This window comes from Lithobates pipiens, unplaced genomic scaffold (assembly GCF_037356315.1).
Source record: "Lithobates pipiens isolate NorthernLeopardFrog02 unplaced genomic scaffold, aLitPip1_a1.2 Scaffold_13, whole genome shotgun sequence".
NCBI classification, from domain to species: domain Eukaryota; kingdom Metazoa; phylum Chordata; class Amphibia; order Anura; family Ranidae; genus Lithobates; species Lithobates pipiens.
In genome coordinates, this window is record NW_027507718.1 from 202,217,696 (window position 1) to 202,236,265 (window position 18,570).

At 38.1% G+C, this 18,570-nt stretch overlaps 1 protein-coding gene across 3 annotated transcripts in view; it reads right to left on the minus strand.

The window, feature by feature from the left end:
* The window catches only part of EPHA5 (EPH receptor A5), a 512,956-nt gene extending 499,318 nt beyond the window's left edge, over window positions 1-13,638 (minus strand). For 2 of the 3 annotated variants that reach the window (XM_077476127.1, XM_077476126.1), the window contains exon 1: window positions 11,485-13,637. In XM_077476127.1, the coding sequence (XP_077332253.1) occupies window positions 11,485-11,638 (154 nt within the window). In that variant the 5' untranslated portion in view covers window positions 11,639-13,637. Of the gene's footprint in view, window positions 1-11,484 lie in introns of all 3 variants that reach the window. The other variant, XM_077476128.1, reaches the window with a different exon arrangement.
* Between the last annotated feature and the right edge of the window lie 4,932 nt (window positions 13,639-18,570).

The following is an 18,570-nucleotide window of genomic DNA, read 5'->3' on the forward strand; positions in this document are numbered from 1 at the left end:
ATGGCTATCAGTAGCACTGTAGGTGTTTCTCATCATTACAAACTATAAAGAGTATGCTATTTTTAATCAGATAAACCATTACTGGTAGCGTGACATAAGTGGATCAGTAAGGCATATGCAAAAAAAAAAAAAACCTACAAATGTTACACAAAAATGGTAATTTTAAAATATTAAAATAACTGATCATCTGTATATGTACATCTAAAAAAAAATAGGAAGAGTATATTTCTCCTTTAAAGTAATATTTAAATAGGTTCACTTAGTTTTATTGCACAGATGATTACTGTCTTATACTGAAAACATTTAGGGCAAGTATGATTAAATAGATATTCAAATGTGTTTATATTCCCATACATGTAGAAAAACCACTGTAACCTCAAAGAAAAAATTATAAATGAATGCACCAGACTTGCAAATTGTCTTATTAAAATGCACAGAAAACAGCTAGTCTAATAATATCAGTGCTTTATGCCTCATTTTTCATGAATGCAATACAAACACTAACACATTATTATATTCTAAAATACAGTGAGGATAATGCAAACACAAATGGCAAACAGTTTCACTTAAAACAAATAATTCATCAGGGGCTGCAAAAAAGAGCAGAAATAGGAATTTAAAATAACTTAATAGCAATATACTAAAGAAGAATATTAACTGAAGATTGGTAAAAATGTAATTTTCAGTTTCAGCTGAGCTGGTGTAACTTTTTACAAATATGTGTGAATTGAACACACATCTAAGGGCCAGATCACATGACAGGTATACTGCATTTTTCATGTGTTTTAGGTGTGTCTTACATGTGTTACAACTGAACACATTATGGTGTTGATTTACTAAAGGCAAATAGGCTGTTCACTTTGCAGGGGAAGTTGTACTTTTCAGGGGAATTTTCCGCAGAGATTAGCCAATGTCTTTAAATGTCACTTTGCAAGTAGGAACCAATCTCATAAAACAAAAATAAAAGAAAGCATCTTTGTGTGCACATGATTGGACGATCGACATCAGCAGAGGTTCAACTCATTCACTAAGCTCTGGAAAAAAAAATTATTGCAAAGTGTAACTTCCCTTGTAATCTAAGCCTATTTGCTTCTAATAAATCAAGCCTTATACATGCGTCTATTAAACTGCATAAAAATGCTGCAAGTGTGTTTTTTTTTACTTGACCATACCTGGGGTAAACAGGCTCTTAGAAATAAGTTTGTTTTGTTATATATGATATACAAAAAATTTGATAAAAAAAAAAAAAAAAAGAAATGATAGTGTAATGAAACTCACACGCAGAAATCTTACATGCCAGCATTGGAGGATATGCATGGAAACTGACAGATTTTGGCAAAGAAGAAATTTTATCTTGCATAAAAAATTATTTTACAAATGTGCAGAAACAGTACACAAAAAATAATACATTTCCCCCAAGGAAATAGGCTAGAAAGTCCTGAAGTTATGAGGAAATAGACAAATTGGTACTGTAGCACCTAATTTTATTTGGTTTTAGAGTAAACATTTCTGTCTGGTATTTATATTTTTCTGTGATCCCAGTAGGGGCAGCTTTCAACCTCATTCCCTGTACAATAGGCACAGGCATCAATAAAAACATAGAAGTCTTAATTGTACCCTACTTACAAGATGTGGTTTTGCCTGTGTCCCAGCTGGAAAATGTGACAACAGGAAGTGAGGGAAAATTTCCCGAAAGGGCACACTGAGGGAAATATCAACCGGTCAGAGGTTTTTACTATTCCCTGATATATTCCATAAATAAAATGAAAATGTTTTGATTTTCAAGCATGTGTAAGTAATATGATGAAAAAGCGTAATTTAGAGCAAACATCACAGAACTGCAGAACTGATTTTTTTAAGTGATACTTAGATATCATTAGACAGAGAAATGGATATTGTTAAGACAAATAAACAGAGAAATAGCGTAAAGCTTTTTTAAGACAGTCATTTATGCAAATGGTCTTCTTTCTTGTTTTATTGCATTCATTTATTTTAATCAATGTTCCTGATTAGCTGTCATTGGCTTAGCTCAAAGTAACACATGCCCTCTGCTTTGCTGGTGGGGTACATTGTGATCATGAGGTTAAATGTATGGTGCATGTAACCCTACAGCATGGGTATATTACCTTTAGAGATCAACTTGTGAGTGGCACGTTTGTATGTCTTTTCAAGGACTGGATAGCATTTTTAGTGCCTATGTACATCATCTCCTGGATATTTCATTGGGAACTAAAACTATATTTGGTCTACAACCCAACATAATTACCTTATATGACCACCTTGTCACAGCTCTATGTACTCATGCTAATCGTATAGGAGTCAAAACATTGAATAATTCTTGATCTGGCTTCCATGTAAATTTCAGCAAACCTTTTTTCTGAGTCAGATAGAATTCCCCCATGTTTTCTCTTTCCGCAATGGCAGTTTTACTCATATAACTTTGAAGATATATTTTGGTTTTTACCTTCATTATATGTAACTTCTACATTATTTTAATGTCTACTCCTGGTCATCCTGAAACTGCCCCCCTTCCACTACATCAGTGACATATAATAGAGTAATGTAGTAATTCTAGAGAAAATACCAATCTGTGGCATCAAATGCTCCAGATTAGCCACCATGAGCATCACCACTGATATCAAAAAGATTTTATGCTCTTTTACCTAAACACCAATGTGTTTATAACTAGAATATAATGCTTATGCTTAAGGTTTAGGTTTTAAGAAAAACAGTAGAAACACCATGGTGATGATTAAAAAAAGCAAGGAAAAAAAAAGCATTTTTGCTTGCAACTGATTGAATGATGGAAGTCAGCCAAGCTTCTGCTTAGTTTACTACACTCTGGAGCAACAACATGCAAGACAGTGTCGGGAAGCCTTCACTAGATTGGAAAATTGGCAGAAAGCTTTTGGTGTAAATGTCACTAATTTGGAATATCTATACTACTTGTGAGTGAGTCTTATAAAGGCAAACTACAACCTAAGAAATGTATTTTCTTATCTCTATTTGCAACACTACTACGTTGGGAGGTTCTAATCTCCTGTACTTGTTTCCTTCTTTCTGATGTCATAAGTCTACAACTCTGATTACATAGACAGAAAGCTCTCTAGCAGATCAATGCAGACAACCCTGGCCAAACAATCCCAAATAAACTAGCTGAGTTGAATATTTTTAGATATTACAGTTTCCTACCTTGGTTTTAGGCCAAAAGAGATATTTGACCTTTTATCAATATAATGCCTTTAATAATCTGTAAATTGAAGATTCAGCTGTACTTAAACTGTAGTCTCTGGATGCTATCTCTTGGATAAAGCAAGTATGAAAAATAGTCAAAATATTTAATCTAGTTTGGTTGGACCATTGTCCAAATTTAGCTAATATAGAATAACATCCATAACAAACTGGAACTGTATATGCAAAGATACTAACAAACACTTGACATCGTATTATCTAAAGTTAGCCATTTAACATGCCTAGACAGTGTATGTAAAATAAAAAAAGATTCACAGAAAAAATATAATCGATAGACATTCCACGCTGGAGGTTTCTAGTTTGATATATTCTAATAGTCTTATAACAAGCTGGCAGCTGTGGACATAGCCTCGCTGCTAAGTTGATAGAAACTCATTTCTTCATCAGCACAAGGTTTGTTCTTTAATTTTAGGGGAAAGTGTAACAGAATCTCCCTATACAAAAATGTACTTTCCAGTCCATACTGGGCTAATTTTTTGTTGTAAATTAGCTAGTACAAAATGATTAAGACAAAAATCAAAATTAAACTAACACAGCATCAAGTTATGTCTTTCTGTTATGTTTCTTTTTTGAAGTATAAAACTTCACAGACTCCAGCTGCTATATTGATCACTACCGTTGAATCTATTTGGGTCTTCTGTTTGCCTTGGATCACACTACAGCAATAGCTATGTAGGCCCTGAAAGCACACAGAAACCCCTGCATTGCAAAAAGCACTTTGAGCTATAGAAAAGCTAAAGTCTGATGAAAGTTATTAACTTTTTTGCCATAAACACAATGCAGAGAAAGGTAAATAGCTATTGCTTTGTCTTATTTACTGTATTACTAATGTTTTTGGTTTGCCTATATTTTTTTCTTAATTGTAACCAGATGTCATTGAGTTTAAAATACCATAAAGCAATACTGAGTTTAAGAAGTTGGACAGATAATACTCTTAGTTTAATCTTTATCTCTTTCATGTCCCACCATCCATAATTTAGTTTAGATGTACCCTCAGTGGCATCATTAAAGGCAACAAAAGACTCCCCATTATTTTGATAAAAAAGTAGCCTACTCCTATGCCACAGTTTAGTATCCTAAATGGAGCGTGGTTTCTCTATAGAGGAGCCTGGGAAATCGGTCTGTAAAGAAAAGTTGATCTTTGCATAGACCACATCACCATCTCCATACTGTTTATTTTTTTAGTAACATTCTTAGTTAAAAAAACATATTTTTTCAGTGGGAATTTACAATTTACAAAACAGAGAAAGGAACATGACTAATTTGCAGGATACAAAGGCTAGATGGCATTAGATAGAGGGCATACAAATACAATTCTAAAAATGGCTGTTTGAATGACAATATCTTCATAACTAGCTAGAATGGGCTAGGAAAGCTGTAATAAACAGATTTTTGAATAATGAAATCACATAGACATGGCAAGCTGTATTGCTTCTAGAGCTAATGGTTTAACTGTTGCAAAAAAACAAAAAAAATGTATTATTTGAGAGAGATATAGACTTTTTCCTCATACAATGGATGGGGCACAATATATCAATGTACAGAAACACCTTAGCCATCTTTTACTCATCTACATCCTCATGAAAGCAAAAAAAGCTAGACCCAAAAAAAGGATCAGGCACCATCACTTGCCATCTTTTTATCAGAAAAACTACTGTTAAAGTGAGCTTGTACCTTGCCGAACATGCAAACTGCTTGTCTTTACAATAAAACTGACAAAGGATGGATTACATATTGGGATTGTGAATTCCAACCAACCAGGTTTCAACATGGATTTTGTACAAAATGTAAGATATAGATAGGGTTGCTCATTATAAGATGCACAATGTCCCTGTTTTATTTTTCTCTAGTCCCTGTTCTATTTTCTCTAGCTTTCATTAATCTTCCATAAAAAAAAAATGAAATATATACCAATCTATGGGAGAGCATTTCTCTAAGAGTCATTAAAAAATAGCAAGTAAAAAACTTTGGCCAAATCGCCAAAACATAAAAGTTGTGACTTGTTATAAACATCGAATTGCAAAAAAAATAAAAAAAACAGAAAAAAACCCCACTATATTCATACTATTCTGATCCCATCAAGTGATCTATACAGATTGAAAACTTGACTAACAAAATGATTTGGGTTTCTATAGTCTTTGATGTTCTGACCGTTTTTACAAGTGAATGCTGCACTGAATGACACAAAAGACAATGTTTATAGAGGAAGTGTTATTAAACTGACACAGAATTTCACATTTCATGACAATGCCACCAGTACCTAACTAAAGAAACTTAGGTCTTTCATAAAAGACTCAGTATCTTAGAGGAAGTCATCAAATTATTGCAGGCCTATTTCTTTCCTCACTGTGCATGAACTATTTAGCATAACAAAGGTTTCACATTTTCATTCTCTAAATAATAGTTGAAAAGCCTCAAACGATTTCTGAAATTTCTGGCCTCATGTGCCTACCCCTTTGCTTTGTGGTGTGCTCCTGTTTTTAGTAGGGAAGGGTCAAAAGGGGCAGAGACGTTGGCAGTGAAAAGGACAGCCTTTGTGTTGTGTGGTTGGAGACATAAAGAATAAGCTTAGAGGGGAGTTTTGTAACATAGGGATTTTACTTAACCTCATTAGTTCCAGATGGGCCCTAATACAGTAATATCCCTCATGCAATGAATTGGGTTAATATATTGAAATGTCAGATTTTTAAATCACAGTGTACTGATGTTTGTGCACTTATTTGCACTTTTTATGAGCAATGTTTTAACTGAGAAACATTAAAGAGTTCCACCCAGTAACTCTATACTGAACTTCTCCCTTGGATTCACACATGTTGTGACGTCTAGACTATCATCCCATTGTTTGTATATCTGAATCGTGTCAAACAATATTCTAAGGTAGCTCATCAAAGTGACACTGCTAAACCATGACAGGTTTGGTTGCAGTATTAATTCTCTTAGCCTGTGGGATTTACCTTAACCATCTGGTCATAAAAAAAAAGATCAAAAGTTATTTAATGTGTACATTGTATGTTTATATTCACCATATGACTTTTAGAAGAAAGTGTCAGTGCTAAAAAATAAAGCAATAGGAGAAATATGATAACAACTAATAATAGCATCATGTAGTGTAAAAAATAAATAAAAAAAAAACTTTATGTGCTTTTTGAACTTGACAATTGATAGATAAAATTGCTCTAAGGTAATGATGCTTTTTGTATTTGTCTAAAAATAAACAGCCTTGATGTTTTTGGCTTTGTAGGTATGCACAGGACTGTATTTTCTATATAATGTATTATAAGTATTAGGTGCTTTTACACACTGATAAACACACAACAAGATGTGTAATGCAGCATTCATTCTTATGAAATGTATGCCTCTAATGCTATAATGACAGTGTATGAGTTTCTGAAATAGCCGATACCATGCTTATATGCTAACTACACTTATATTTTGCTGTCATTAATGAAGTTGCATTTCCATGGACATGTGTTTTTTTTTCCCCAGCAATCTTCTCATGATGCTGCTCTTAAGAGCACATCAGAGACACTTGAAAGCCTTTAAGGTATCAAAGAGTGGTGGAAAATTCTATTTATCATAGGTAAAACGTTCTTTCTAATAAAGTAAAGTAACTGAGATTTACAATTCATAGCCAAGCCATTAATGGCGATTTTTATATCTGATATGTAAAGCAGTAACAAACACAAGTGCACTAAGAACAAAACCAAAATATATATATATATTTTATGGACAGGCTTGTTATCATAAAAATATGGCTATATGGCATTTTTATACTGATTACACAAGACTTATATACCGTACGTATAAGTATCTTCCAGCTTATTCTGACTGAACCATCTTCAGGAGGAAAAACTTTCTAGGTCATTTTTATTTTTCTACTAGAAGAATGGAATATGAATTTCCTCTGCCTAGTTTGAGATCTCCATTTGCTTTGGCACAAAGACAGTGCTTTTATCCATGACAAGGTCTACACTACCAGTGTAAGTTAACTTCCTCTTGTACAATATACTATAATAGGTATGAATTGAGATTTTTACCATCTACTGCTAGCTGTGTAAATTTGTAACACTGAGAAAACCACTAAAAATAGTCAGACGCGTGCATGTGACTCACAATGAAACATGTGTGCTGTAAAAATGCACTTGATATGTTAAACTGTGAAAAAACGAAAAGTGATAGAATAATTACTTTGTTGGCAAGGAAAACAAAAATGTATGCATTTGATTTCTAAGGCCATGATAGGCCAGAAATGTGTACCAATAATTCATGTGATATACATAGGGCCTAGTTTTCTTGTGTCCTAAAAAAAAAACATATTTCGGATTTTTTTTTTTTTTTGGTATTATCATTCTATCCTCTCTAGTAGGGATAGAAAAATAGAATAGCTCAAATGATATTAGCCATTATCAAATAGTAAAGAACAAATACTAGCAAAGATAGAACTACTACATGTATAATAAAACACACTAACAGTAGCACGTAAATAGTCTGCAAAAAAAGACCTATTTTATGAACCTCCCTTAACGGTCCTTCTTCACGAATTTATTACATGTTTTTATTGGTCTTAGTTTTCTATTACATCTTCAACTGGGTCACACATTCAGTTCAATTGTATATGTGGCATAAATCCTTGAGATGCTTAGTGATCTGTATTGTATCAAGGCTTGATTTGTAATCTACAGATGGAGAAGGCTAAATAACAGGAAACCTTGTGCCATGTTAAATAAATTTGTAGAATGGCCATAACGTAACATTCATATACAACCCACATCTTGCTGTGTGTGTGTGTGTGTGTGTGTGTTTTTTTTTATCAAACGCATCAGAAAGAAAGCTCTCTCTCTCTCTCTCTCTATATATATATATTTTTTTTTTTTATCATTTTGTGGTCGTGATGTTGGGAAAAGTTGTGTCTTTTCAGTCTATAATATGTTCAAGGCCAAATACACATCCTGATGATCTGCAGTCAATCATTGGTTATCAAAGGACTAATAAGCCATACTTTAAAAAGTACAAGTTCACATCTTTTTCCAATATTTTCATTTTCTTAATGTAATGTTGGGATGATGTCATGGCATTGTGTTCATTTGGTGTAACAAGATGCAAGATGTTTTAAGTTGGAAAAACCATTTGCTTTAAAAATGCCCCAGTGCTATTTACTATTTTCATAATTAACCTATATGGTAACTTCCAAGCTTATATCGAAAATGTTCTGAGAAAACCCACTGAAACAATGTTTCGGGAAAATATAAACACAGTTAGCAAAACCACACACTAGCTGGCAACCACTACCTTGGTTCCTACAGCCAAACTCTTAAAAGTCTAATTATTTTACTTTTGCTTCTTGGGACATTCACCAACCGCTTTCCTGTCTTATTTTCCAGCCGTCATATAGTATATAAACATCCAAGACTAATTTGCTCAGAGTTTTCAGCTTTTGAGTTAAGGGATGCATATATGTGTAAATGGCCTTCATAGTTGTACAAACTTTTAAAATGGGCCTACATACACAACCAAAGTCACATTTCCAATGTGAGTCAGCTCAATTATTTTTTTTTTACATATCAGATTTTTTTTGAAAATGTATGCATTTCTCTAAATACAATTGGATAGATTGTGTTTCTCAGAAATGATTTATATTTCGAATACCTACAGTATTATGAACCACTATAATATAATGAACCACTGTATAAAATGATGATATAATACAATTCTACACCTATAAAGCATCAAGAAAAAAAATAAACATTCACCGAAATATTAATATATCTTATAACTGTGACCACATTTATTCTTGGCAAAGCATAAAGCAATGATTGCATAAGGGCAGTATTGATATTAAGGGATACCAATAGCAACTTCATTTGAATTACTTTTGTATTGCATAGCTTGTTTTTTTTTTTTTTTTAAAACACATTGTTCACATTCACAGAATGACAGATAATTAGCCCAAAGTGTGTTATACATAATAGTGAATGACCTCCTTGTTTCTCCTTTATTGATCACCATTCAGTCTCTATCCTATCCCTTTATGAGTAATACAGCTATAAGAGTGTTCTACAAAAAAAAAAAAAGAAAAAAGACAGATGATTATAGCCTGCACCCTAGCAGTTGTAATGTAATAAACTCAGAGACTACTATTGCTCTTGACTCATTTCCAAGGCTCAAGGAACAACTTCCTAACAAGACATCAGCATAAACCCTGCAGCAACGCTCTGACCCAAGAGTCAACTCCATTCTCATCTCCTCCACAATATTATCAGTACTGCACAGCATGAGGTCACTTTGGTGTACTGTAATACAGGGGCCATGCTAGAATACCAGAATTAGCAATTTTCTTTTAACTTACATATTTAAAAAAAAACAAAAAAAAAAAACAAAGTCTGTAGAAGCCAGCCTATAAACGCACAAAATATCCTAATCTGTTATGCAGGATTATATATGGGAAAAAAGTACATATTAATGCAATATGTAATATGAAAAGGAAAGGACTTGTGATGGTGCCCCATTTAAAAATGGTTTTACCACATTGTTTGGAGACTTATCATGATGAATAAGTAAATTATAAGGAAGCAGAATAACATTGATGGTAATATTTTTTTTTTAATACAGTGCCTGGAACTTATCTAAAGATCTTTATAGGCTTCCGGTCTCCGTTACTTATTTGCTGCAACCATAAACCATGCAAGTTTTTTTTGTAGACAAATATTTATAGACCCATACAAGTTATTTGTAAACTACTCTTTTTTACAGCTTTATTAAACAAAGACATAGACTTGACAAGCTTGGCTCTTGCCATTTTACTTTATTTGTACATGCTACCTATTGTTATTTAATAGTGATTGCCAGCACCCTAGACCCCGTATGAATGCAGCACACATATAAGCATATGCCCCCTTTAACAATGGTTTTAGCACATTGTTTAGGGATTGATCATGAATTATAGGGAAGCAGAATGACAGTGATGGCAATATATATTTTCTTATACTGTGAGCGGGAACTTATATAGAAATCTTTATAGGCTTCTGGTCTATGTTAATTATTTGCTGCAACCATAACCTATAAGGGTTATTAGTAGACACATACAAGTTATTTGTAGACCCTTACAAGGTATTTGTAAACATATACAAGTTATTTGTAAACTACTCTATACAGCTTTATTAAACAAAGACAAAGAAGGGACAAGCTTGGCTCTTGCCATTCTACTTCATTTGCACAGTCTGCCTATTGTTATTTAATAGTGATTGTCAGCACCCTAGACCCAGTATGATTGCAGCACACATATAAACATATAACCCCTTTAACAATGGTTTTACCACAATGCTTAGAGATTGATCATGAATTACATGAATTACAAGGAAGCAGAATAACATGAATAGCAATGTATATTTTTTTTATATTGTGTGTGGAACTTATATACAGTCATACCCCACTTTTAAGTAGGCAATGGGGTTTATTTACTAAAGCTGGAAAGTGCAAAATCAGGCTCACTTCTGCATACAAACCAATCAGCTTCCAGGTTTTAATACCAAAGCTTAATGGAACAAGCTGGGGTTAGAAGCTCATTGGTTTCTATGCAGAAGTGAGTCTGATTTTACACTTTCAAGCTTTAGTAAATAAACTCCATTGTGTACTTAAAAGTGGGGGATCTTTATAGGCTTCTGGTCTCTGTTAATTATTTGCTGCAACTATAACCCATACAAGTTATTTGTAGAGCCATACAAGGTATTAGTAAACACATTCAAGTTATTTGTAAATCCATATACGTTATTAGTAGACCCATATAAGTTATTAGTAGACACATACAAGGCATTAGTAGACACATTCAAGTTATTTGTAAATACATATAAGTTATTAGTGGACACATGCAAGTTATTTGTAGAGCCATACAAGGTATTTACAAACATTATTTACACAAGTTATTTTGTAAACTACTCTATACAGCTAAAGAAATAGAAGTGACATGCTTGTCTTTTGCCATTTTACTTCATTTGTACAACATGCTACCTATTGTTATTTAATAGTGATTGCCAGCAGTGCACCCTAGACCCAGCATGAATGCAGCACACATATAAACATATGCATATGTTAAAGTCTCCCTGCTTTTGCCTATTGGAGTGATGAATGGTGGTGTCACAGAGATCCTGCGCTTTGATTGTCAGCGTTGCTGCCTAATGTGTTTAGTGTTAATGGTACGTACACACCTACATAAGGATGATGAATAATATAGCTCACCTTCATTGCTTGGGCCAGCGATGGTCTTGGAGTAGGTGCTGGTGATCAGCCATATCCAAACGGTTAAATGAGTTCCAAATCCACCCCACCAAGAAGATCCATGGATCCAGGACAGTCCAGCAGCAGCAGATTTGGCACCACTGACATGCAGCATCTTCTTTCAGCAGCAATCCTTTAGTAAATAATAATAAAAAAAAGCCCTCTTGCCTGGCTGTTTCAGGATCCTTTCCAGCAGTAGCAGCTTGCAGTCCCGACAATTCCCTTTAACGGCTGTCAATCCAAGAGCTGATGGCGATCGAGCACTTGTCGGATGTCCTTGCTGTCAGAGGTGTCTTTCTGGTAGTGGGATGTGATCAGGTGTAAGATTCCTCTTCTTTTTTTCCTTCCTCCTCCTCTCCTCCAAATAACCCTGATGTGCCTCCTCCGTCTCTCCTCCTCTTCCACACTTTGATTTGGACGAGTGTGATGGCTCAGAGGAACCAGATGACGGGGGTTGAAGATGAGGGATGTGACAACAGCAACCCACACACTTTTTTTTTTTTTTTTCCCTCTCCACCCCCCCTTCAACCTAAAGTCAGATGTTCAGCAGCATCATCGTAGGATGGAATGGAGCTGAGAGAGGGAGGAAGGGGGTAGAGCAAGGGCTTGGGAGATCGCAGTTAGAGATGATGTCCAAATTAAGGAGAGCAGATCGCAGGAGGTCCCTGGAGAAGACCATCACATGGAAGACGTAGGAAGGGAGGAGGAAAGCTAAGGATGTCAAGAAGTAAACATCCAGACGTCAGCTCAGTGCTGTGATCGCTCTGTCCAGAGCTCAGCTCAGCTGCCAGGGATGCTGATCACACATAAACATCAGCAGGGGGGAGAGGAGAAAGTCAGTGGGAAGTTCAGCATACCCTTGCACTTTCAAGGAATCGAGTCTGAGCACAGCATCAAAGCCTGGATTAAATTGCCAAGATCCTGTCCACAGCATCAGAAGCTCAGGCTTTTTGTCCACTGCATCAGTCAATGAACAGGACTGCCAGACAAGGTCTTTCTTGTATGTGACTGATACCCCCTCCTCTATCAGAAGCTGATTGTGACTGCTGAGCTTTCCTCCACAGCATCCAAATCTCTAAGTGACTGCTATGCTATCTTCACCATAGCATCAGAAGCTGTAGGTGACTCCCATGCTTCTTTCCTTCATAGCATCCAGATCTCTATATGACTCCTCTCTAGAGCATCAGAAGCTGTATGTGACTCCCATGCTTCTTTCCTTCATAGCATCCAGATCTCTATATGACTCCTCTCTAGAGCATCAGAAGCTGTAGGTGACTCCCATGCTTTCCTCCACAGCTTCCAAATCTCTATATGACTCCTCTAGAGCATCAGAAGCTATATGTGACTCCCATACTTTCCTCCACAGCATCCAAATCTCTATATGACTCCTCTAGAGCATCAGAAGCTATATGTGACTCCCATACTTTCCTCCACAGCATCCGAATCTCTATATGACTCCTCTAGAGCATCAGAAGCTATATGTGACTCCCATACTTTCCACCACAGCATCCAGACCTATATATGACTCCTCTCTAGAGCATCAGAAGCTGTAGGTGACTCCCATGCTTTCCTCCACAGCATCCAAATCTCTATATGATTCCTCTAGAGCATCAGAAGCTATATGTGACTCCCATACTTTCCTCCACAGGATCCAGACCTCTGTATGACTCCTCTCTAGAGCATCAGAAGCTGTAGGTGACTCCCATGCTTTCCTCCACACAGCATCCAAATCTCTATATGACTTCTCTAGAGCATCAGAAGCTGCATGTGACTCCCATGCTTTCCCCCCCCCCACAGCATCCAAATCTCTATAGGACTCCTCTAGAGCATCAGAAGCTATATGTGACTCCCATGCTTCCCCCCACTGCATCAAAATCTGAGTGTGACTGTCATGCTTTCCTCCACAGCACCAAAAGCTGCCTTCCTCTCTACAGGATCATATTCTGTATGTGATTGCCATGCTCTCCTCCACAGCATCAGAAGCTGTATGTGACTGCCATGCCTTCCTCTCTAAAGCATCAGAAGCTGAGTGTGACTGCTATGTTCCTGTAGCCTCTGGTGTGTGTGTGTGCCTGGGCAGGATGCAGGCTGTGTCTGGGCTCCTGCTGCTGCTGCTGCTGCTAGAGAGCATTGTGGTCGCACAATAAGGTGCCCCCACCACTCAAACCTACTTAAGTCCTTGTCCAAAATAGTAACATGCAGGCAAATGGAAACAAAACAATATAAAGCATGAGAATTTGACACTGAAATACTAAAAAAAAATTGTTTTTATATTGCTGAGGAAAAAATGTATTTCTGATTGTACTGGTCATCACTGTCAGAAATGCATCATTGTAGCTGCACTGTCTGTCTTTATCCTGCAAAGCACTGAACAAACTGTTTGTGATATATATAATAATAACAGTTATTATTATTATTATTATTAATAAAGAATATTAAAGAAGAAGAAAAAGAAGAAAAAATGCATGTGTTTTAACTGTATGCAGCACTGTGTTCAAAAACAGGCATGCTACTGCACCAACATCAAGTTTCAATCTTGACCACTTGCCGCCCGCCCTATAACAGATACACAGCGGCATAGTGGTTTCAAAATCCTGACCGGACGTCATATGACATGATCAGGATCGTGACGATCGTTGTTGCGGGGTGTCAGTCTGACACCCCGCAACTATGATCTTGGTAAAGAGCCTCCGACGGAGACTCTTTACCATGTGATCAGCCGTGTCCAATCACGGCTGATCACAGTGTAAATAGGAAAAGCCGGTGATCGGCTTTTCCTCACTCGCGTCTGTCAGACGTGAGTAGAGGAGAGCCGATCGGCCGCTCCTCTGACAGGGGGAGTCTGTGCTGATCAATTATCAGCACAGCCCCCCCCCAGGATGCCCAAACTGGACCACCAGGGACGCCACCAGACCACCAGGGATGCCCAGCATAAGCTAATCCTCCCTAGACCACCAGGGATGCCAGTCAGTGCCCACAATGGATGCCAATCAGTGCCCATAATGGATGCCAATCAGTGCCCACAATGGGCATCAGTGATTGGCATGCATTATTGTTTGGCACTGATTGGCATCCATTAGTACAGTATAATGTAATACAATGCCGCCTATCAGTGCCCACCTGTGCCACCTATCAGTGCCCATCCATGTCCTTCTGTGCCACCTATCCATGCCCATCTGTGCCGCCTATCCATGCCCATTTGTGCCGCCTATCCATGCCCATCTGTACCGCCTATCCATACCCATCCATGCCAATCCGTGCCAGCTATCAGTGCCAATTTGTGCCCCCTATCAGTGCCCATCCGTGTCGCCCATCAGTGCCACCCATCAGTGCCGCCTATCAGTGCCCATCAGTGCCACATATCAGTGTCCATCAATGCCACCTCATCAGTGCCACCTCATTGGTGCCCATCAGTGCTGCCTTATCAGTGCCCATCAGTGTAGCCCCATCAGTGCCCATCAGTGACGGAGAAAACGTACTTATTTACAAAGTTTTGAAACTGAAACAAAAAAAAAATTTTTTTTTCAAAATTTTCGGTATTTTTTTATTTGTTTAGCAAAAAATAAAAACCGTAGAGGTGATCAAATACCACCAAAAGATAGCTCTATTTGTGGGGAAAAAATGATATATATTTATTTTGGGTACAGTGTAGCATGACCGCGCAATTGTCATTCAAAGTGCAACAGTGCAGAAAGCTCAAAATTGGTCTGGGCAGGAAGGTGTTTAAGTGCCTGGTATTGAAGTGATTAAGATATAATTGGGTTGATTTATTAAAACCAAAGCATGCAAAATCTGCTGCAGCTCTATATAACAACCATCTTCCAGTTTTTTTTTTTTTTGTCAGAGATTAACTGAACAAGCTGAAGTTAGAAGCTGATTGGCTACCACACGCAGCTGCACCAGATTTTGCACTCTCCAGTTTTAGTAAATCAACCCCAATGTGTGGCTCTTGAAATTGAAACCCCAATAAAAAGTACTTGTATGAAACTATATTGCCAGGCTAAACTAAATGTATTTCCAGAAGTATATTCAGGAATGCAATATATCTGAAAATGCACTTGTGCATTGTAGCTGTAAGCAGCTCCGGGGCTCAAAAATAGGGTGGTTACTACGCCTACATCAAACTATAAGAGCAGCTTGAAATTCGGAAACAAACGACTCCAGTCTGTGAGAACCAGTATGCTATGATGGCTCTGCAAGTCCCTACTGAATTCCAGGTTTTCTATGGAGGCTTAATCACCAAATATTAGCAGAAATCGTAATGGGGGTTATTTACTAAAGGTAAATCCACTTTGCACTACAACTGCACTTGGAAGTGCAATCGTTGTAGATCTAAGGGGGGCATGCAAGGAAAATAAAAAACAGCATTTTTGCTTGCACGTGATTGAATGATAAAATCAGCAGAGCTTCCCCTCATTCAGAGCTTCCCCTCAGATCTACAGCGATTTACAGTGATTCCACTTTTAAGTGCACTTGTAGTGCAAAGTGAATTTGCCTTTAGTAATTAAACCCCCAATGTGTCTTTAGCCTAGTGACATAAGGTTTGCAGATCCTACTACATACAGAGTCCCTCTGGCATCAAGATACATGCCCAGCAGGAACATTAACCCTAACTGTGTACATACACTGTTAAAATGACTCTGCTGGAAAAAAGATATAAAACATAAAAAAAAAATACCATGCGTCAGACAAATACAAATACTTTTTAATCATCTAATCTGTTGTACAGTGACTTAAATCTTCACTTTCTTGTAGTGTAGTGACTCTTCAATATCTGACGTGACTCGGTGTGCTAGGTGCCTGGCGCTCTGTTGTGCACTGGTGGTTCCACCTGAGGGCCACCGAATCACTACAGGAGGTGATAGTATTAAAGTTTGTTTTCTTTTTTTCTTTAATGAGTTCACCTTTAAGATCATTGGGGTGAAATTATGTGCCAACCAAGGTTTATTGATCTCATTAAGTGAAAATTCTTCAATATGAAATCCAGGCAAACAGTAAATACACGGCTAAAATACAAATATGGGAGCTATCTTACCTGACATAGGACCTATGATTTGGTCATCCAGTGCTGTGATTTATAGCAACCTGCCAGACATTGTAGGCAGGTTGGGGACCTCACCTTTTTAAGTAATATGCCCAGGTCACAGTGGCGGCTGGTGCTCAAAATTTTTTGGGAGGGGGGCGCAAACAAACTGAAAAAAAAAACATCAGCCCCTGTGCCATCAAACGCAGCTACTGTGCCCATCAATTGCCGTCACTATGCCATCAAATGCAGCCACTGTGCCCATCAAGTGCAGCCACTGTGCCATCAAATGCAGCCACTGTGCCCATCAAATGCAGCCACTGTGCCCATCAAGCGCAGGCACTGTGCAATCAAACACAGCTACTGTACCCATCAATTGCTGCCAGTGTGCCCATCAATTGCTGCTACTGTGCCCCATCAAATGCTGCCAGTGTGCCCATCAATTGCCGCTACTGTGCCTGATCAAATGCTTCGAGTGTGCCCATCAATTGCCGTTACTGTGCCCCATCAAATGCTGCCTGGGGTGCCCATCAATTGTTGCCAGTGTGCCCCATCAAATGCTGCCAGTATGCTCATCAATTGCCGCTACTGTGTCCCATCAAATGCTGCCAGTGTGCATTGTCCGGCACTTACCTGTCTCGCGGCGGTGTCCTGCACAGTCCTCTCTAACAGGAGTTCAATAACAGCGCCTGACATTTCAGCCAATCAGGTGACAGGTAACAGACCTGAGCACCTGATTGGCTGAGAGGCAGTTCAGTGTTAGCAAAGTGAATTCCCTCACTTTGCTAACACACAGCTGAGTGAACAGCGAACACACAGTGTTGCGTCCACTGTTCACCTTTTTGGGAGCTTATTAGAGCCTATGGCTCTAATCAGGTGCTTCCAAAGAACACCCCCACTGCTGTAATTCAGGTGCCTGGGCCGGACACCTGAATAGGGGGTGTCAGCGGTGACCATAGATAGATTCATGCAATGCATGAATCTATCTATGGTGATAGAACGGTGCCAGGAGAGGGGGGGTGGCGTTCCTACACCCTTTATGGACGCACCGCCAATGCGAGGTCACCTCCCTGCCCTCAATCTGATGTTTAAGAGTCAATGAATTGTTAAATTGTTTGTGGAACATTGCAGAGAAGCTGTCAGGTCCAGGGCCTTTTCCAGACAGTAGGGATAGAGTCTTGAAAATCTCCTGATTTGGCTTCCTAACCGCCAGACATTTTTGAGTCAAGTATTGGAAATCCTTTATGTTAGTTTGCAATTTAGGTCAAGAACATAGGTCGCCTGGCCTGATAATGTTAAAGAGATATTTCTAATACTCATGGAGGGAAATTTCCCAGGAGGTGTGTACTATGCCCTCATGTGGGCAGGCCCGGGCCGTTTTTAAGGCAGGGCAAAAGGGACAGCTGCCCTGGGCCCTGTCATTGCTGCCTCATACTTGCCAGCTATCCTGGTTTAAATTCCCTCGTCCCTTGAGGTTTTAGCCCTGTGCTGTGTCCCAATATCTCAGTGTGAAGCGCTGCTAATAATACTGCCCAGCTCTGGCCTATTGTTGTGTACAGATGACTCACCCGTAGACCCTGTGTTTACATGTAAATTACTGGCATTCATATATAAATAGTGGCGGCATCCATATGTAAATAGTAGTGGTCGGCGGCATTCATATGTATATCATGCCCCCCTGAGGTCATACCCACGGTAATCTCTAGCAACCAATCAACAAGCAGAAATCATGTGCTGTAACCTCTAGTAACTAATCAGTGAGCCGTAATGTGTGTTGTAACCTCTAGCAACCAGTCAGTGAGCGGTAATGATACACTGTAACCTCTGGCAACCAATCACAATAGCTGCCTGATCTGATTCTGTAACTGACTTTGAGTCCAGCTGCTATTTATTGTATGTCTCAGAGCAGATGGAGAGCAAAACTGCATAAGGGGGGGGGGGGGGGGGGGTCCCAAGAAAAGTTTTGCCCAGGGTCCAATTAATATTAAAGACAGCCCTGGGGCAGGCTATCTTAGATATTGAGT